We start from the raw sequence: 22398 nt of genomic DNA, 5'->3' as shown, positions 1-22398 counted from the left end.
CCCTTGGTTTCTATTTTACGTGACACATTGTAGGTGAAATGGGGGGGGACATATACACATTTGCAATAAAGTGGCACTTCCTGACAGCTTTCTGAAAAATATATACTACTACTACAATCATTGATGAAAAAGTAAACGTAAGAAATTAATATAATGAGGGAAACATATGTGAGCACAGGTGCGAGCACACACTTGTGTGTGTGTATGTGCATGGGGCACATCCACGTGCCTGCAAGTACACGTTGTGCAACTTGAGACTTGACAGATTATCTATAACAAAAAATTAAAGAAAAAATGTGATTATATACATTGTTTTTCCATGTTCACATAGTAAGGAGAGCATCATTTATGTGGAACATGTCAGAATGCAGATCTTTCTAGATAACTTATCTCCTTTTTATTGTGTGGGCTTTACTCAGTCACATAATGCAACATTATTTTTAGAAACTGATAATTAGAACTCTGGTTTTTGTGACAACTTTTTTGAGTGCACAACCACTTTGTATCATATTCACCAACGTTTATATCTCTTTTCTAAATGGACTTCAGTACAGTGGATCAGTACCACATTCAGATCTGAAATTAAATGAAATGTTGTGAGGCTAGGGTCTCCCGTTGGGTAGACGGTCACCTGGCGCAAGTCTTTTGAGTTGACGCCATTAGGCGACTTGCGCGTCAGTGGGGATGATATGATGATGATGAGGACAACACAACACCCAGTCCCTGAGTGGAGAAAATCTCTGACCCAGCCGGGAATTGAAACTGGACCCCTTTGCATGGCATTTTGTTGTGCTGATCACTCAGCTATCAGGGCAGACTTATATGTTGATATTTCATTCATTTCATAATACATGAACCAAGCCTTGCAGTTAGTAGAATTATAGACAACTTCCAGCAAGAATGCTTGACAAGGTACTGATAAAAACTTATTGTAACATTTTTATAAACTGTTAATTGTTGCAGTTATGACAGCAACAGATTGATAATACAGTATCTGTGTATACTGTTTCATTAACTTCATAACATGCAGTTCATTGCTGCCCTTACTTCTGCAAAATTATGCAGATTGCTCTTATAGGTTACCTAAAATTCTAAAACCAGCATTCATTCATCATTTCCAGCACAATGGGTTGATGTTGGTTTGTGAGAGGTTTCAGCATCTTGTAATTGGCTTTCCAAACCAGTCACATTGGAACTCTGACAGCATGTGCAGTTTCAACAAAACAGTTGGGAGAAGCATCTAGCATCTGCTTGTACCATTGAAACTTTTGCTCCATGTACTTTGAGTGTTACACCACTGTTTCACTAATAATGAACCAGTCCCAAATTAACATAAGGAGTCATACAAATCTTTAGTGTTAATTTGGCAAATCAATTCAAAGAAAATACTTTGCATCTTTCTTTTTTGGAAAACTAGGTTCATAACACGTTTGGTTTATCTACTGATTTTGTCACTGTTGTAATTACAGACCATTTTGTACTTAGGCATTACAGAAGAAAGTAAATTTATTGATAGGTTTTCAGCTTCATACATGCTGCCACCGAATAACATCTTTTGCCCTTGCTTCTGTTGTGTTGAACACCAGTTGTTATATATTGTACTGGCACTAATATAAATATGTCTTCAGTTACAGTGCACATTTTGCTAATTTCAGTTCTCAAAGCACTATACTGATTTATCTTTAATCATTTTCACTTGAGGAACCACCATTTTAAAGTTCATGATGATTCTAGTAAGCTTCTTCATGGTAGTCATCCAGTACTAACAAAACTGATTTCAGAAATACTATTTCATGAAGCCGTGTACTTTTTGTGAACTGTGAAACAAGGCATAAACTAATTCTCAGATTTGAGCTTTCTCATAGTTGCTGACACTAAAAATATTTCAGACCTCCAATAAATCAAATACAACAGTTAAAGACACACAACATGAAAATATTAAAAAAAGAAAACTGGCCCCTCAGCAGTTAGGACTTGTGTAGGGAATTGTTGTTCCCCTCACCCAGTGGGAAACCACTGCATGTCAGCCTCCCAAGTACTGGAATGGAAACCATGTTTAAAGTATAGCAACTAGAGTAAACAATTTTGTGTGCTTAACATCCTGTTCAAATACATGTGTGGAATGCTGTTAATCAGAGACAAACAGTTACTGAACTGAAAATGTTACAAACAGTAATGGAAGTAGATCTTACCTCTGATAAGACTCTCCAGTTCATTCTCATCTTCATAATCGACAAATTCTGTTGGATGTAGTCCTTGGAACATTTTCACTATGCTTGGCTTTAGTTTATAGAAGAAGAGTGGCTGTTGTCTTTTACTGAACTCATGTGTAAGGCGGTCAACCACCTGTAAGTAATTAATAATAATACTTTTTTTTTCTTTTGCTTCCTGAGGTTAGGTCACTGGTATACTATGTTATCACATTAGGCTACAACAATGTATTTATAGAGCATGATTACATACAAAAATCATGATTAAATACACTGTTTTTCCATGTTCACATAGTAAGGAGATCCTCATCAATATGGAACACATCAGAATAGATAACTTGTCTCTCTTTTCTTGTGTGGAACAGGTGTTGCCACTGCAGCAAGGCCACTGGCCATGCCTGTGACTTTTGTTAGGTTGGTGTGTTTACTATTGATCCACTGCCACATCCAGATCTGATATTTCATTGTGTTCATAATATCAATTGCTAAAAAATGTTAGCAAGCCTAATTTTCCATGGGAAGGTAGGAATGAAAAGTCAGGGTTGATCATTATTACTAGCATTCATGAGGCTGCTTCACTGGGGATGGCAGGAAACATTGTGTAGCCTCAATCACCAACAAGTACTTTGGTAGTAATACAGTACTTAGTCTCTGTACTCAAATGCTCCACGTCCATCAATACTAGTCCATGACTCTCAGTAAAGCGGAGTTGACCGCACCTCTCACTCCTCCCGTAGAATCAAAAATAGAGTTCATTAACAACCAACAATAGATTTAGCATGAAATGTTAGTAAATGAGATATTTATATTGTACTGGCCCAATACATCGTCATGATGAATGGCACTTGCAACAACAACCAAAACAGTGGTGTGTATAGCAACATAGCTAGAGAGGCACACACTCAAACAAGTTTTATTAAAGACTAGCTTGTGTATTGTGTATTGTGTATTGTGTATTGAATTGGGCACCTAGAAACAATGGAGAGTCTTCATCCTGCTGTAGCCCTCAGTGGTTCACAACCCCACAACAGGCCACAGCAGTCAACCCAGCCCTCCGCCGCCCCACACCGAATCCACGATTATTGTACAGTTCAGCCCCCAGTGGATCCTCCTGGGATCATCTCTTACCAGACGAGTGTAACCCCAAATGTTTGCATGGTAGAGTAATTATGGTGTATGCTTACGTGGAGACAGTGTATGTGCAGAAATTGCCAATATAGTGCAAATGAGACGGAATAAGGGGAACCAGCCAGAATTCACCGAGGCAGATGGTAAAACTGCCTTAACAACTATCCACAGCCTGGCCGGCACACCAGACCTTGACACGAATCCGCTGGGCAGATTTTTGTCAGGGACCGGCACACCTTCCTGCTCGAGAAGCAGCACAGTAGACAGCACGGCTAGCCGGGTGGGCAATGGTTAGCGTAGTACCCGGCATTACCGGGGTATGTAGTTATTCCTGTCTCCTATTAATCCACCTCCTTCTTCCACCTCTGTCTGTCCACCTCCTCCACCACCCACTCTCTGTTAATCTCCTCCTACCCCTCTCTCTATCCATCTCCTCCTGCCTCCTCTCTCTGTCAACCTGCTCGCTCTCCCCTCCCCCCCCCCCCCCCCCTCCTCACTGCCCCTTCTGTCCATCTGCTTCTTCACTCTCTATCCACATCCATCTTTCCCATCTTATTCCATCTTCTCTTACTCTCTTTGTCAATCTCTTCCTCCCATCTCTTTGTCAATGTCCTCCTCCCCCTCTCCTTGTTAATCTCCCCCCATTACATTCCTGTGGCCATCTCCTCCTCTCCCCTCTCTCTGTTCATCTCCTACTCTTCCCTTTCTCTGTTCATTTCCTCCTCCCCTGCGCATGTTCATCTCCTCCTCCCACATCTCTCTGCCTGTCTCTTCCTCCCCCCGTGTCTGTCCACCCCCTCCTGTTCTCTTTCTCTGTGCATCTCCTTTCCCCTCTCACTGTCCATTTCTCCCTGTCATATCTCTGTCCATCTCCTTGTCCTCCTATCTGTGCTTTTCTCCTCCTCCCCCCTCACTGTGTGTCTGTCTACTTGTCCTCCACTCTCTGTCCACATTATCAAACTCACCTGAATAGGAGACTAGTGGTTCTTACCCCTACAGTACTTATTCCCAGACTGTAATTAATATGTATACCACATTTGATTGAAATCGTTCCAGAGGTTTATGATGAGGTTGAGAAGAGGCACCTGAAACCTGAAGTTACTGGATTCTGCCCTGGGGAAGGAACTAACAATTGTGAAAGCTAGGCATTTTTTCAAATTTTAAATGTGCCTGTCGGCAGTACCTGAAATTCTCTGGAATTTTGCCAGCCAATTACTTCTTCCGAGTATTTCACCAGTGCTATGATTCAAATGAGCCACTTCCAAGTTGAGTGCTACTGCACACATGTGCCTCAGCAACTACGGCTGTGGAGCTAGGTTAAAAAAAAAAAAAAAAAAAAAAAAAAAAAAAAAAAAAAAAAAAAAAAAAAAAAAAAAAAAATGTCCCCAGTGATTGATGTGGTGGTGAAACTGTAGTAACTCAAGTAATATGGATATGGTTCACAATAGTGAAGTTCATATTTGATCAAATAGCTGTGCACAAGTTATTTCTTGAATGAATCTCTGTGAGACATTACATAAAAATTAGCAGTATTTGGGAAACTAAGATAAATAGTTGACATTATGGCAAAAGTAAAGCAAACTGCAATTTTGTTTAGATTAACAAATTGCTCTAAAAGTAGATTTCCTTTGAGTGTATGGAAAATAGAATGGCTGGGCATCACTAACCTTCAGGGGGCAAAATTTCAGTATTTCTGATAGACACAGTTGCATGGAGAAAAACTGTTACTTAGGCTTTGGATCTGTTATTTCCTGTCTCAGGGAGGAAGGAGGGATAGGCTTTGGAGGTGAGGAAGGTTGGCAGGTTACTCTGATCCCAGTTGGAGAGGAACCCACCTGCTGAGAAGATGGGATGAGACACTGATAAAGGGTGAGGCATCTGAGAGAATAGGAGGTTAATGATGTTCCATGGTAAGCACTGTACCAGCCAACTGAAATTCAGATCTGATAGGACAGAATGAGACTCAGGATGAGAAGTGGATACATAGTGTGATTAAGATCTAAAAGGAAAACGGATGAAGAAAAAACGAAAAGAGGGATGCTAAACAAGTTATAGAATAAATAAGGAGCTACAACAATAAAAAAATAATACTATCAATGGAAATCAAGTTTTCAAAATTGTAATTACTGGGAGAGGGAGGACTGTCAGTAGAGCTACAGCCAAAATGCTTGTGGTATGTGAGAATGTGGTGGGTGCAATTCAACAGTACAGGGAAAGTAGAGCTGAGTGGGAGAATTTAAATGGCCTGTGGTTCCTTGGGGCACTTAGATTCATTAAGTTGCGGCAGTGAGTGTGTTCAGCAACTGAACTGTGAGTACCCCAGGTTGGACAATTCTTCCGTGTCAAAGGCAAAATTTCAGGTGTTACCACCAGACATATTTAAAAATTACAAAAAATAGTACCTAGTTCTCACAACTGTTAGTGCATTTCTTATGCAAAAACCTAGGAACCTAAAGTTCCAGGCACATTCTTCTCAATCTGGGACTTGAGTTGCCTACCATTTTATTCCAACCTTTCCCAACTTGTCCCTCTTTCCTCTGTAATAAAGGAACTAACATTTTTAAAAGTTAAGAACAATTTATTCCATTTTTACATGACAATCACACTAAGAATTTTTCCTCCTGGAGTTAATACATGGCCAGCCACTCTGCCTCCTTGTAAATTTACAAACTGAAATTTAATTTTGAATGCAGGAGATGCCCATTGTGGTTAGCACTTATTCTCACACATCCTTCAGCGCTCCTTTTCAATTACACATTTGTGCTGGGTACTGTCATGTGACCTGCAGAAATTGAGGTGGTTCCCTAATTTGCAACCTCCACATGTATTGTTTTTATGCAAGGATAATACTCTTCAGTAATGTGGATAATTTGTTGTACACAGACTGGTGATAAACAGTACCTAATAATTTACCAGTATCTGGTATGAAGCTAAGTGTGTGACCCACAATTTCTGTCCAAAACTTGATACCAAAGCAAATATAATTCCTCATTTCCATGATTATTTGAGGATTTATGTACATTTGCCCTCAGCTGGTTACTGACTTAATTTAGTATCCCACTCTGTGTGGAGTGCACATCATGCATAATTAAAATGCAAACCATGAACTCTGTCTCTTTGTTCGCAGAAATTTACTAATGAAAGTATAAAATAATTTATTACCTTAGCTGCAGTGTAGTCTGACACAAATATATGTGAACAATTAATTACAACAGGCATATCATTCCTCATGCTGTGCTTCACCACCAAGTTGCATACATATTCAACAGAAGGAAAAATAAGACACCTATCTGGAGTAAGCTCTAGATACTCAGTACCCTCTGCAGTCTGAAATGAATGAGAAGTTTATCATTAATGAGAATCTAGTTAACCTGTTAATATACTACAAGTAATTATTCATGGAAAAAAGCTACTGTCTTTATAGAAAGTACATGAGTTATTACTTTTTGTGTGTGATATATTAATGTGTTAATTATCAGATAGACAAAAGTTTAGGTGTAAATGCAAATGTAAGATCATGTTAGATTCACCAGAAATAAAATGACGCTGATAGATTTGAATTGGAACTTTGTAGAACAAATGTTATCTACAATAAAATCTTGCTTTGCATCACATACCAGAGCTACATTTACACCATATTTTCTTTCTTTTTCTGTCCTTCCCTTTCATTATAACATCCCAGAGCCTGAACATCCATCCACTTTATTGTTCCATTAATCTTCAGTTGCCTAAAAGACCTGTGTGCTTGTATTCCTTTTGTGGTGTTTTCTTCTTCCATATCATTCCTCTTCTGCCTCTGTTGTTTCATTTCCTATGACTTCTGGCTGTGTTAAATGTTATTACAACTTTTGTTCTTATCATTACATTATGTTCTTTGTTGATACTTATATTTTCATTCCTAGTTAAAATCTCTAAAGATTTCCTTTTTTTCCCTATTAAAAAAAAAAAATCACTTAACTCCGCCCACACAGGAGATAAAGGCTCAACGGTACTGACTGGCCACCTGGACACCTTGCCATCCTCAGCCCACAGGGATCACCTGATCCCTGATGGAGGGGTATATAGTCTGCTCTCCTGGCCATATATCAGTTTCTGAGACCGGAGTCACTACTTCTCAATCAAGTAGCTCCTCAGTTTCCCTCACATAGGGTGAGTCCACTCCACTTACCAACAGACCGGATGGTCACCTGTCCAAGTGCTAGGCCAGCTTGACAGCACTTAGCTTCGGTGATCTGATGGGAATCGGCGTTACCACTGCGGTAAGGCCGTTGTCCTATATCCTCATGTAATGGAATGGACATGTCGATCAGCTATGTTGGAAATCTTTTCAGTGGGTGCATTTAGTCTGTGCAGTAGTTCACCTGGGTATCCTGTTTTGCAAATTTTATTCATAAATGAATCAGGTCTTGATAATTTTTTTCGGAATTTCACTCCTGAGTCATATACTCAGTGTTCCGACTGTAACGAGACAGAGATTAGCTTTCCCCATATTCTTTTTGAATCCCTCCATTTCAGTTTATTAGCATGTACTTCATTCCAAATTGTACTTGAATACATGTTTTTGACCATTTATTTAGAATAACCTAGAATCTCACCTATCATCTTACATGTCTTTTCCTTTGTGAAATTTTTCCCTGTCAATGTCAAGGGTGTTGTAATGTATGATATTAATTCTGGAAACTCAAAATTTAATTTTAAGTTTTATGTTAGTCTGAATACGTTTGCTAAGTCAGTTTTATCAAGTGAAATGATGATAAGTCAAATTTCGAACTATAAATACTTACTTTCTTTGTCTCAATCATTATTTTTGGTCGTGCAACATTGTAAAGAATGAACACTACATTCAAACCAATTCCCACAAGGATTCCCAGTTCCAATTGCAGTATCAGACAGGCAAAAAGTGTTGCAAATCCGGGGATCAGATCATTTTCTGGAAAGAAGGAACATTTTCATTTTGCAGATTATGATCAGGCAATGAAAGCAATACAATATAGCATAATTACTTCACAGAGTCTGTTATGTAACCTAGAAACAATCATGTAGCATTATCATCTGGCTAGCCCCAAGGGGTGGACAAGCTGCATATTAAGCAAAGTTTTCTTTCAGGGGAAACATACTGTATATATTTCTTCACACTGTATATTACATCTTAAGGATAACCAAATATCTGCTTAAATTACTATTTGTATTTGTGTTGCTGATTTCTTGAAAGAAGGGAAATAGTAAACACTCCTCCTCTTAAGTAACACAAAGGTGAAAATCTAGCTCAATGTCCCTTCCAACAGACAGACATAGCAGCAAACATGAAAAGAAAAATTCTTATTTTATACAATTTATAATGTCGGGACAATTCTATTTCAGTCTTGGCAGTAGAAATTATGGTTGATGACAATTATGTAGGGTCACAGAGCATGAAGCAAGGTACCAAAATGCTGTACAAAATTGAACAAAAATGTCAAAAATGCTCTACTATAAAGTAGAGCATTTTCATTAAAGTAACATATTATTGTTTTAAATTAGATTTTCACTTTTGTGTTGTTATTATTTAATGATTACATAATTCCAAACTTTGGAAAAACAGAGGCAAACATTAGTGAAAAGACTTTGACGTAAGGGTGGTTTCAGAACAAAAGTTGCCTTTTTTCCATCCAGATGCTACCAGTTCTATTAAATAAATGTCGTGTGGCTAGGGCCTCACGTTGGGTAGACTGTTCGGTGGATGCAAGTCTTTCGATTTGGCACCACTTCAGTGACTTCCACATCAATGGGGATGAAATGGTGATGATTAGGACAACACAACACCCAGTCCCTGAGCAGAGAAAATCTCTGACCCAGCCGGAAACTGAACCCGGGCCTTGAACTTTGACATTCTGTCGCACTGACCACTCAGCTACCGGGGATGGACACCAGTTCTATTAGAAAGCAGATATCATTGTCTGCTTTATTGATCATAAAAATGTGTTTGACAGTTTTAAACATCACATACTTGTTTACCAGCTTAAACTCAATCAACATAACTGTACTACATCTACGTGACTAATCTGCAGTTCAGACTTAAATGCCTGGCACAGGGTTCTTCAAACCACCATCGGACTATGTCCCTACTGCTCCACTCTATAACAGTGTGTGGGAAAAATGAATACTTGAATCTTCCCAAATGATCTCTGATTTCTTGCATTTTATTATGATGGTCATAAAGAATTTTCACATCCAGCAGAGAAAGTTGGTGATTAATATTTTTTTGTGTAAAGATCTCATGGCAATCAAAAACACACCTTTGTTTATTGACTTCCACCCCAACTCACTTATTATATCTATTACACTTTCTCCCCTCTTCCTTGATAATACAAAACCAGTTGCCCTTCTTAGGACTATTTGAATGTCCCCCATCAATCCTGTTTGGTAAGGATCTTATACTGCACAACAGTACTATAGCAGAGGATGGGAAAGTGTAGAATCAAACAGCACAGATCAAAGACAGAGATAAAATTTCACATGACATCAGTATGCTGAAAGGTTCCAGGAAAAACATATATCTTCTATGCTCTTAAAATTATGTTCTGAAACTATTTTTTTTTCAAAAAGTATTAGACAGTTTTGACAAAGTAACCAAAATCAGCGGTGTAGCTCATGCAAAACAAAGTGTCAACAGTGCAGAAGCACATTTATGTTCTGAGCACTGGGCAAATCCATCCTTGTGTTCCAAAAGAGGGGCCACATTAGTTGACTGTACCTGCCAGTCTGCACACTTGAAGAGTTCTCGTTGCTATCTCTTTACTAAATCACATGTCACCACAGTCTTCAGACACCACAAGTACAGTAAAAGTTCTTCATCATCAGACATGTGTCACTGTATGATTACATGCAATGCCATTAAATTGTGGTCAGAAGGGGCACATCAGGTAGCAAAAATATCATTAAAAAGTGTGCTAGAAATGGTTACAGCTCCTGCTAGCTACTCCAGTCATGCAAGAGAATAAAGAGAATAAAAGAGGTGAGGAGAAACTTAGTTAGAAGTACTTCTTCAGTTCAGAACAGATGCAAAAGAAGCTGAGGAAAATTTTATATTTTGGTAATATTGACAAACAGATTGTCAGGGGACTGATAGATAATTACCACATGATACATGCTTCCCATCCAACCCAAATTCTCAACCTGTCACACACAAGTAGCACCCCCATGTATTAGCCCCACTGCTCATAGGGTTTGCTAAGTTCCGCAGAAGTTCAGAAGATATGGTGCATCCAGACATGTCCAACAGAACAGACACCGAATATCAGGAAATCAATATATTTATTCTTTGCTTATCATTTATAAGGAACTAAACAATAGTCATAATAACTTACTGAGATACATTGCAGAAACTAATATGTAGCATAGTGAACCACTTATTATTCAGCATTATTTCACAATTATGCATTAGATATAAACCTAGTTTATTAAATGTTGTGGAAAAGACATATACCCGTCAGTAGACATCACAAATTTTTAGTTGTTTAATTGCTTAGCTTCATGTTCCTTGGGTCATTTGCATCATAAATCATAATGATAGGGAATAAGTCATTTTACATTCACATTACAGACTAAATTTGTAATCATGACTATGAGCTGAACAGGGAAACATTCCACGTGGGAAAAATATATATAAAAACAAAGATGCTGTAACTTACCAAACAAAAGCGTTGGTATGTTGATAGAGACAATAACAAAGATTCCCCCTAAGGTAAGTAAAACCCACATCCTTTCGTCTTTCCCTCTCCTTCCCTCTTTCCTGATGAAGCAACCTTGGGTTGCGAAAGCTTGAAATTTGTGTGTGTGTTTGTGTGTTTTTTACTGTGTCTATCAACACACCATCGCTTTCTTGTTTGGTAAGTTACAGCATCTTTGTTATATATATATATATATATATATATATATATATATATATATATATATATATATATATATATGTGTGTGTGTGTGTGTGTGTGTGTGTGTGTGAGTGTGTGAGAGAGAGAGAGAGAGAGAGAGAGAGAGAGAGAGAGTTAGTAATTCCTACCTGACACCTTTTACAGAATACAATAATAGAAACTCATCTACAGAATAAAAAGGAGAAACTTTTTCAGTTTTCAAATTTTACTTTGCTTCCTGTCAGGCATTTTATATCACTGCTAAGTTATCAAAAGATTTAGTTGCAGCATTGTGTATCCCCTTTTGTGCTAAGACAGCCTTAAAATGGAGTAATGGGTGTCATTTTTCTTTCTGGCATTTCAATTATGTAATTCATTGCTCCTTTTGACAGCTGCAGATTATTTACAGTAAACTCCATGAAACAGTACATGTACTGTGAAGCAGTAGTTAGAATGCTCAACACCTTAAACAAATGTCTACAAAATGAACATGAGTGAGCATCATATATAATTCTTACAACACGATTTTGAGCAATGAAGATGTTCTTTCTTAATAATGAGTTAACCCAGAATACCATTCTATTCATTATTCTGATGAAAATATGTCTACTTACTGTCTTTGCTTTGATTCTAAGTGAGAATCTGACTGAACTAAGTTGTTTTAGGAGCTCCAAAATGTGTTTTTTCTAGTTTAAATTCTTGTTAAATGTAGACACCTAAGTTTCCGCACCATTTGCTATTTCCTCACCATGTGTTAAACTTATTATTGGTGTATTACCCCTAGATGTCCAGATTTTAATATGCTGTATCTTTTTTACTAACACATGATAATTCTGACTATTATCAAAGCTCCAATGAAAGAAAAATACCTTACTGCAATGTACACTAATTTGAAACACAATTCTGTGAACCTGTAAAACCCTAGGATATTATCAGCATTAGCTGTATTTGGCATATTGAAGAATAAGGATTCACTGGATGTACAATGGTCCTATTATGAGGATATTAATTTTTGGAGCCAATAATACAGTCTCACAGTAGGATTTGCTTTTCTTTATAAAAGCTTTCACCCTTGTCTCACAGTGCTTGTTACCTTCTTCTCTGATTTACTAGATAGTCAATATATAAAATCAAACATTTTAAACTAAAAAAATTGTTTGTTAATAGATTTCATATTGAGTTTAAGGTCATACTAAAGCTTGATATGAGGCATACATATTAATGTCAAATACTGCTTCTCTAGCTTGACTAAACACAGGGAAGTTACTGTGTCAACCAAAAGCTGACTCCCTGATGTTGTCAAGAACAATGCAAATTAATGAACATTTAGTCAAAGTGCATATTTTGTTCTCAGTAACTTGATCTTCCAGTCATTACTTCTGGTTTCATCACACATCATCTTTCTAGTTTTGTACTGATAAATTTACACCACTTCATTCATAAGGGCAGATGGATTTAAGCTCTGGATTTCATTTTTAATCAGATAAGTAATTCATGTATTGATGATTATAATTGTAATTGTATGTCTTCCTCTGTGCATTGATAGATAAATTAACCATATGTTAGCATGTGAATACTTACTCTTTGTCTTCCAGATTGGGACAACAACCTTGACTTCAACCATAAATATCACAGCAGCTATGATTATGGCAGCAAGACATGATTTTGGTATAAAGCAGAAACAATCAGCAAAGAAAAGAAGAGATAACATCACCAAAAGTCCTGTGAAGAAGAGAGAAAAAAATTGCAGAAGACTGTCATCTCCATTTCACATTTATAAGTTAGTACTGGAGTACACAACAAACCCACACGTCTTATATAGTTACAAAACACTATTTTTTAGTATTAAGTTATGACAATGATAAATAGAAGATTGTTAGGAACATCTTTTAATTTCCCATAGCAGTTTTCAATTTGTCTAAAATTTTCCATTCTTACACTTGTAAAAATAGTGCAGAACAATATCAGAACAATATCACATAAGTGAAAATGTCTAATTTTTCAATTCAAAACAAAATAAGCAGCCTACAGAAATGGAAAACTAAGATATTATTCAGTTTCAGTTTTGATTTTTGTACATTGTACCTTGAATGGTATAAGCAAAAATACTCATTGTTTTACTTTGTGGAAATTCTGTCATCATCAGCTATGCAGCAACGACTGCCAGATGATGGTTTCATCCAAATATCTCCATGCACTATGGTATTTAACAATTGGCATCCATGTTGCTCCTCTGTTTTAGTTAACATCACCTACCCACCTTTAGATCATCTTCTCATTTTTTTTTCTTATTTCTTGAATCCACTGAAGAGATTCCAAGTACCATCTACTACTTATATTCTTGGCTACACACCTTGATGTCCCCCCCATTATCATCATTATGAAGTCCTCCACTTCTGTTTGTTCTCCCATCCATCAGCTTACTTTCTTTACTCACCTACTTAGTTATTGTCTTCAGTTGCACTAAATGCTAAAATTCATCAACTGACTCTATAAATCTGTGGCAGCTTAATATCTCTGAGTGGAGAATATGTTCTGTAAGCCTGTAACAATTACACAAGTTATTTATATTGTGCTCAGTGTGGTGACTGTGTCTCTGTGGTGTGTCACTATTTTGCTATCTCACCTCCAGTACCCCATCCCTCCCTGTGGTGACCCTGAATTCCCACACTGTGCTGCAATTTTGCTTTTAATCTGAAAATCTGCCACATTGATTAGACCATTGAGAATGCTGCCATCACAAACAGTACAACCTCACTGCTTTTTGGCAATGTTGATATCTCTCAACAAGTGCCTGTGAATTCCATAAACATTCTGTGTGCAAAATTGCTAAATATTTGCAAAGACTTGGATGATACAACAGTGCTGAAAGACATAGCAACAATGCCTTCATTTTTGCACCAGCTCTCATTATCACTGATGTGAAGCAGCAAACTGTGCCATGACGAGTGCCAAATTTACTGAGTGACTTCATAATAAACATTCCACATTTTACATCGAGTGAATCTATTCCTGGTACTTCTGATAAAAGTGCTGCAGAGAATCACAATAAACAATAGCCACCTGCCTCGGTCACAAATGTTAATCTAAGTGCCTTCGATCTTTGCACAGGAAAAGTCATCACATGTTCCAACACTAGTGATTACGAGTGTTATGACACTTGCTTCTACAACCTGAACTGTAAGGACACATCCCACAATGCCATTACAGTTGAACAACAATGCCCCACATCATATCACTCCATCATTCTGTTTCATCACCCATCAACCAGCAGACCATGGGATCAAGGTTTACATGATCTTTCAGTACCTGTGCATTCCAATTTTCCAATTCCAGTTGTAGTGGTTCATGTCATGTGAGAGTAAAAGATACGTGGCTGAACAAATATTATTTGAAGTGTACTTGCATGCAACTAACTGCAAGGAAACAGCATTATTGCTGACACTCTTTCTATTCCTTGAACTAAGAGAGCTTTGGTTTGATGTTAACCATTGTGAAAAGATGTAGTCTAGCTTGTAATCTTAATGAGTGTGGATGAACATATTATGGCTTAAGAGAGAAGAGATTATTGTGAGACCACCATCTTTAATTGAAAGGCATTTTCTGTTCTTAAACCAACTTCTCGGCAGCATAAACAAAGTTTATTCTCCATCTTATGGTTTCACATTTTCAGATATTTAAGCATGCCTACGAGACATTTCTTTGGACTATTTAAGCTTGAACCTGCAAACTCTATATGGTCGTTAATTTAAAGACTTTTAAACAAATCTGCTTCAATGGACCGGCTTCCACAGAGAGGAGAATTGGACCATAGTTAATATAGACTAAGATTCTTATGGATTTAGCTCACAGTTCGATGGCCAGCAAAGACATTGAGAACAGCTTACAGTCAGCATGTGGCAGCAGATCTTTAGTGTACCTTGCACAATCCACTGAACATAAACATCGTCTCATGAGATCTGTTTGGTTATTTATTCATTTCAAAGATCTACACTCTTTTCTTAGAGAGACTGATCACTAAAGAACAAATTCCTTGAATCCATAATAATAATAATAATAATAATAATACTTAAATCAAAGCAGTAATTAAATGAATAATAGTAATGCAATGTAACATATACTGTACAGTTAAAAGGAAGTCATGCTTGGTCAAGGTCCATATCACTTTCCATTTTTAACCAGACATAACGTCTGGGAAAGGAAAGGAATAATAATAAAAGCACTTCAGTTTTGTCTCTGAAAGGAACTTTTCAACACAGATCTCCATACAATAACTGGGTTCAGGCTGAAATAACACCTCCTTTCATGAATCATTACATCCCAATAAAATTACAACAATTTACCTTTTGTGTGAGAGGGAGTTACATAGTTCCGACCATTGTGACTAAACGCGAGTTCTATGAGACAGACTATGGTGTCATTCACATACCAGCCGTGCCACTCGTGCTGGGCATCACAACCAACTCGGTTCCAGTCCATCATTGTGCTTTGCATGTGCATCACCCACATACAGCACCAAAACCAAGTATGGACTCCAAGTACGCATTTTTCACGACCTCGCATCGGCAAGGTCAGATACCACTACATCCCAGTTCGAGTGATGTTGCATCTGCATCAGCCACATCGTGTATGACTACATGTCTGCACAACCTCCATGAGACACTGCTTGTGCTGCTGGATAATAAATGGACCATGCCTTACTTCTTTATGGTGCCACAACCTCATGCTCACTCTCACATACATTTTCCACCATCTCAGACATCTGACATTGGGAGAGTCATACCTACCACGCTGGCCTGGGAACATCTCTCACATGCAGAGCCATTCTGTGATCTGCCATCTGAGCTGTACGCATATCACTGTGTGACACTGGTGTCACCTGCACCATAATGTGAACTGCTGCTTCATGTACTTCCCTATGTCAAGCTGCATTTCATGTCCATCTTGCGTATCTATGCTCCTGCAGCTCCCACATTTCCTACACCATGCCATGCCTACCTCATGATGGTGCCTCATGATCAAACCACTGATTGCCATCATACTGTCCACCACCATGTGAAACCACCATTGTTCCATGTGGATTCTCTCATGATGTGGTTTGCTCTCAGCGAGAGTTTGATGTCAGCCAGTAACCTCACTGGGGACAACGAGAAGTTTGCCACTATTCTTAACCATCTGAGAGGCTCTGTGGATCTTATTAGCAACTTGCTTCTGAGTGTTCCAGCTTCTCATACGAAACTGCCAAGACACTACTGCTACAGTGACTAACACGCACACCTGAACAATAGCTACATCTAATTGTCAATGAGACTACTTTGGGAAGCAGCATGCTGTCCCACTTCAGCTCCACCTGCAAGTTCTAATTGATCTAACACTACTGCCTGATTGTGTGTTATTGATACTTTGGTTCCTAAAACTGTCAGAGAACATCCAGACAGCAAGGCAGGCACATAAGGAGGCACCTCTGGAGCCACAACATGACATTCTAATCAATAATCAACAGCCCAACACTGCAGTTGATGCCCAGTACAACTGCACCAAAACTGATTTTACACAATCTTAGCCGAGCTGCCCTGACATTCTGCACAACTGCAGACTGCCTGATGACGCCCAGACTGACCTGAACTAGGCTCTGCCCCCCGCCTCTACCAACCCAAGTCCCTTTTACTCGTCGGGCACAAAACAGTTGCTAGCTTGACAGCCGAAGTTGTTGATAACCCAGCTGTCCACTGCTCTGGCTCTGTGTATACATAAAATCTTTGCTAACCAAGTGCATTGCCTGCTTCCATGCCCAACACATAGCAGCGCTACTGCTGGTTTCACACCAGATTTGGGAAGGATGCACAGCACTGCAGATAACCCTGCACCTGGCCAAACTAGAGCAGTAACCTGGACAGGTGTACCAGGCTGTCTTCATTAACAAAATGGAAATGCATACAATGACAAAAGAGCACCGACACAGTGTTTCAATGGGCAGATGGTTGCCAATTATTCATCCTTTATAGGCACCTGCTAACCTATTTCCTCATTGACACCAGGCTTGACATGAGCACTCTACCACCTGATCTAGGGCCTGATACACTGTCGCTGTCGCCACTGCAACTGTGTGTGGCCAATGACACTGTAATCACATTTGGTGAACTGTGCACATCATGCTCGACCTCAGAACAAATATACAAATGTTTAGGACGCTCCTAATGGCAGAGACAGTTGAACTAGTCCTGGGAACTGATTTCCTCTGGCACTACCAACTACTGCCAGATTTAAATCACACCCTCTTATTAGGACAGGGCAACCAGGAGCCAACATGTGGTATGGTCAGTAAGACAACAACCTGCTGGCACAGCAATGCCCTTGGTCACACTGCTGCACCTCAGTACATCACTTGACCTGAAGCAACAGAGTGAAGCACTTTACAACCAGTTAAGCTTAAAGGCAGCTGAATACTTACCATTACAACATGACAACAAAGTCACACACCTTAACAACAAACAACTACAGACACAAATTTTGGACACCACCGTATCTCTATACGCAGCTTAACAGCACCTTCATGCCCTTCATCACATTGACATGATCACTAATGTGGTGCTGCTACTAAAGACACTTCTCAGCTTAGTGAAGCAACACAATCCTCACTTGAGTACACTCCCAAGACAATGCCGTGTGATGTTAACTGCGACAATGAGTCACATCATGCTCCACCTCCTGGACTCACTCTATATTCCCCCATTAGACCACATACGCTCTGTGCCATGCAGGGTTGTACAGTCTACCACTTTACAACCGCACCAGGTCTCGCTGTCTGTTGTCACCCCCATCATCTAGCTCCCTATAAACTTAAAGTGGCTAAAGCTGCAGTGGACATACCTCTGTGAGCTACCAGAGTCAGACCATTAGACAGTGCTTGGGCCTCCTCAATTAAAATATTTCCTAAAATGAATGGTACTTGGTGCGTATGTGGTGACTAATGCTATGCCAATGCCCGTACAGTCATTGACAGCAACCCCATTCTGATCTTGCATGATTTTTCCCACATCTTGACTGGGGAAAAAAATTTTCAGTGTCATCGATTGCAAAACAGCATACCTGCAAATTCCAATGGCAGCCAAGGATGTACCGAAAACTGTGATAATCATACCATTCAGTCTGTCTGAGTTGTTCTACATGCCATAAGGAGTAAAAAATGTGGCACAGACATGGAAAAGATTTGTTGACATTGTTCTCTTCAGTTTGCTTTTTTTACACCTATATAGATGATACCATAATCTTTTTTGCAAATACAAGCAAGATCACAATGACTACCAGCAAATCATCCTTAATAAGCTGACCTCTCACAGGAATGTGTAAAATACGACAAGAGCCAACTTTGGCAATCCCATGTGACCTTTGTCAGACATCACGTTGATGCGTTCAGTGTGCATTCTACTCCTGAGAAAACTGGACAGATGTGCCTCCTCCCACCTCCCTACAACTATCAAGTTTTTGGGGTCATAACTTTTTACAGGAACCAACTACTACACACTCCTGAGATCTTATTACCACTCACACAAGGATTGAGCAGCCAAAATACATTTGGTAAATGATGCCTCGATTAGACACTACAAAACGCAGATGACCTATGACAAAATAAAAGAACCCCTGTTGCACCAATGATGCTTGCCCACCCATTGCCTGACGTGATGTGCAACTAATTATTGCATCCAGTGCTAGCGATCAAGTGATCAGGACTGCCTTACTGCAAGAGATTAGTGGAATCACTCAGCCATTCAAATTACTTACTGACTCTCAGAAAAGATAGTCCACATTTGACTGCAAACTACTACCAATATATGAAGTAGTTTATCACTTTCAGGGTGATATTGAGGGGAGACCCATTATCATAATACTGTCCATCGTGCATTAACAGACAAATTTCAGAACCCGTCGGGGGATTCCGCACTCATGACATTCCACCACTTACATTTTGTAGCACAGTTCACTACCGCTTTGTGATACATCAAAGGTACTGATAATATTGTGGTGGACTACCTTTCCCATATTGCAGCTATCTCCGCTCAGATGGACTTTGATAGGATCACAGATGCACAAGTAATAGATGTCGATCATCACAGCATGTTTAGCAAACCAGACACTGTGCTGCAAATGCAACAACACTTGCTACCTGGTGCTATGAAACAAGTTTTGTGTGACGTTTGAGATGAATGGGTCTGATCAGTTATCCCAGAATTGTATCGCAGACAATTTTTGACCTTCTCCACAACCTTGGATACACGAGCATGTGTCCTACAATATGCCTCATCACAGAATGCTTTGTCTGGCCTGACATTAGAAAGGATTGTGCCATCCTTACCAGACTTAGTTGCATGCGTGTACACACATACATAAAACATCTGTCTGCCGTCCCCCCCCCCCCCCCCCCCTATCACATGACACTATGAATTTTTATTCATTAAGACCTGGTGACATGTTCTCATGTGATGCTATATACAGACTTAGTGGAACCCAACCCACTACTGCAATTTACAGGGCCAACGCAAGTGTTGATATGAGATACAAACACTTTGGATATCAAAATTAATGGAAAACAAATAACAGTATCAATGAACCAGCTTAAACTGGTGTGGACTTCAGTGGACTTGTCACAACAGACACTCCACTCCCCACCATCTCCTATGTAACTGTCATTCCATTTTACAGTGCTTACGAATCTCCATGATTTTCTGCCTAAAGACATATCCATCACGTTACACAATACCTACCTCATGATTACCACGACCTACATGGACAGGCTCTTGGGTGCAAGAACCATCACATGCAATATCATGCACGTCGCTTCTGTCCCACAAGAAGTTGGCATGGCAGGCTTCACCACCCATTATTCAGCAAATGGCACACTCACCAGCAGTGCTGCAGCTTACACTGCCACAGGCCTCGCAACACCTCCTGTGGACACTTCAATGCAAGGAAATGCTGCCAATATGCCTACCTCTTCAAATACCACTATCGAGCCAGTAACAATTAAAACTGCCACCTAGATTACGTCCTAATCTGCTAACACTGCCAGCAGAAACCCATAGAATGCACTGCTGATGTCACACTTGGGGCATGCCCTGTGTCACCCCCTCCCCCTCTCCTCACGGCACACCTTCCTTGCTGACTACAATGTGTCTTCCATCACATTCACCATTTCACAGCCATCTACATCACTTCTGACAGATCACACCCCGCTACAGCCACTCTCTCCTCATATGTACTCCACATTATAGGGGGGGGGGGGGGGGGGGGGGGTAGATGGGGAGTGAAAAAGAGGGGTGCTCTGTGGTGGCGTACAATCTCTGGTACCCCAATTTCTTCAAATCCATTGTTAAATTGAAAGTATTCTTTTTAATGTGTTGATAGTACACTACTTCAGTCATATTATTGCTTCAGTTCTCCCATTTGTTGATGAAGGTTATCTACACTAGAGACAAACAATACAGTGTCATCAGAAAACTGAAGTTAGGCAAGACATGCTGCATTTAATCCACAGACATTCTTTATTTTCACAGCTTAGAAATATGAAAACTTCCTCTAGAGCTCTTGACAATAGAGTGACTGTTCAGAATGTTTCAGAATCTGCCTCTGTTACATGATAATCTAATCCCAAAACAGATATTCTATAGTAATTATAGTAAAAATGTGTATATTTAAGTGTCAAGTTATGATTGTAGAGCTTCTCATGGCCAGACTTCTCCTATGACTCCAAATTTGCTTTTACTGGGATGACATCAAATGTAAGCTGTCAGTATGCCAATATACACTAAATCAGTGCTTTTGTTTTCACTAGCTGTGAGTCCCAATTATGTGGAAATTGAATTGAAAGCTTTCCAAGAGGTAATGAGTCACAGCAAAGTGATAATACATATTCATTTTTCATAACTCCATTGAGAAATTTTTAAAATAAGGTTACCAGTCATACCACTGGCCTACCTTTACAGTTCCAATTATACCAAGTATCCATATTCAAGTCACAGTCATGCAGATATTTTTGATCTTTAAGAGTGTTTCAGAATCTGCCTCTGTTTCATGATAATCTAATCCCAAAACACAATATTCTCCAGTAAAACTGTGTGGGTTTAAAAGTGTCAAGACATGATTCCCCTCATCTGTTGACCTCCCATTTGAAGTCTTCTTCTGACTTATCAATAATGGCATAGTGAGATGATCTGTCACAGTTCTACCCAATTAATGAGTGAGTTACTGTATGTTATGAATAAAATGTTGATAATTAGATCAAAGTAGTCATCAACATAATTGTTGCTCATGTAAGTACTAATGGTAGCTGGATAAATGCGTTAGTCTGCATGAAAAATTATACATCCTTATCATAAACTGAATGCTAGAAGGCACATAGCCATCACTATGATGGTGAGGTGTTTCCACATATTCTTTACTTTACTATGGTGCAGGTAAAAATTTGATAACTAGACTACAGTTAGTAAAGTTAAGTGCAAATTCCATGGCTGAGATAATAGCTTGCACTGAATAATATAAGAATGTATCCATGAATGTGAAGTATTTCACCATGTAAATGAAACAGTGATTCTCTGAAGAAATGCTGTAGCTGCCTTCATATTATTCATACTACTTCTTTTGCCTATATTGTTGGGAAAACATATCTCTCATACTAATATCTTAGATTCATGTTTTTTGTTTTTTATTTTTTGTATTTTGTCAGCTGTGTCTTGAACATAATGTGAATATTTTCTGTCTTAATATTTACTTGTTTTTGTCTATGATCATTTTTGTATTTTTCATCCTTCATTTACGTAATGGGCCAAAATATCAAAAACAATCGTGTTATGTAACTGAGATGACAGGGTGTTTCATGTGTGATGCCTGGGAAAGCCCACTGCCCACACAGTAGATTTACCAGCTGTTGTTCCCTGTATCTGCTGCAAGATGGTTGCGAGCGCTTCCCCTGAGTGTTTCATGTATGATTCCTGTGCTCAGTCTGGGACATCCCTGCCCATATTATTGATTGTATGTGTGTTTTCTTTTGAGTTTTTTTGTCAATTTTCATTTGCTATGGTATACACAAAGGGTCTGTGAGTGTTCATTGTCTTGAACTGTGTAAAAACAGAGTCTTATGTGAAATGTCAGCTTGCATTCATACGAAAATTTCCCAG

At 39.0% G+C, this 22398-nt stretch overlaps 1 protein-coding gene across 1 annotated transcript in view; it reads right to left on the bottom strand.

Moving 5' to 3' along the window:
• The window catches only part of LOC124595430 (sodium-independent sulfate anion transporter-like), a 100552-nt gene that overhangs the window by 4881 nt on the left and 73273 nt on the right, over positions 1 to 22398 (bottom strand). Inside the window, exons 8-11 of the mRNA XM_047134168.1 lie at positions 12809 to 12949; positions 8123 to 8268; positions 6501 to 6665; positions 2193 to 2346 (exon numbers count right to left, since the gene is read on the bottom strand). Coding sequence (XP_046990124.1) covers positions 2193 to 2346; positions 6501 to 6665; positions 8123 to 8268; positions 12809 to 12949 — 606 coding nt within the window. The remainder of the gene's footprint in view (positions 1 to 2192; positions 2347 to 6500; positions 6666 to 8122; positions 8269 to 12808; positions 12950 to 22398) is intronic.

The sequence above is a fragment of the Schistocerca americana genome, chromosome 2 (genome assembly GCF_021461395.2).
Source record: "Schistocerca americana isolate TAMUIC-IGC-003095 chromosome 2, iqSchAmer2.1, whole genome shotgun sequence".
Taxonomy (NCBI): Eukaryota; Metazoa; Arthropoda; class Insecta; order Orthoptera; family Acrididae; genus Schistocerca; species Schistocerca americana.
The sequence above is the reverse complement of the archived record's forward strand: the minus strand, read 5'-3'. Positions and strand labels throughout refer to the sequence as shown.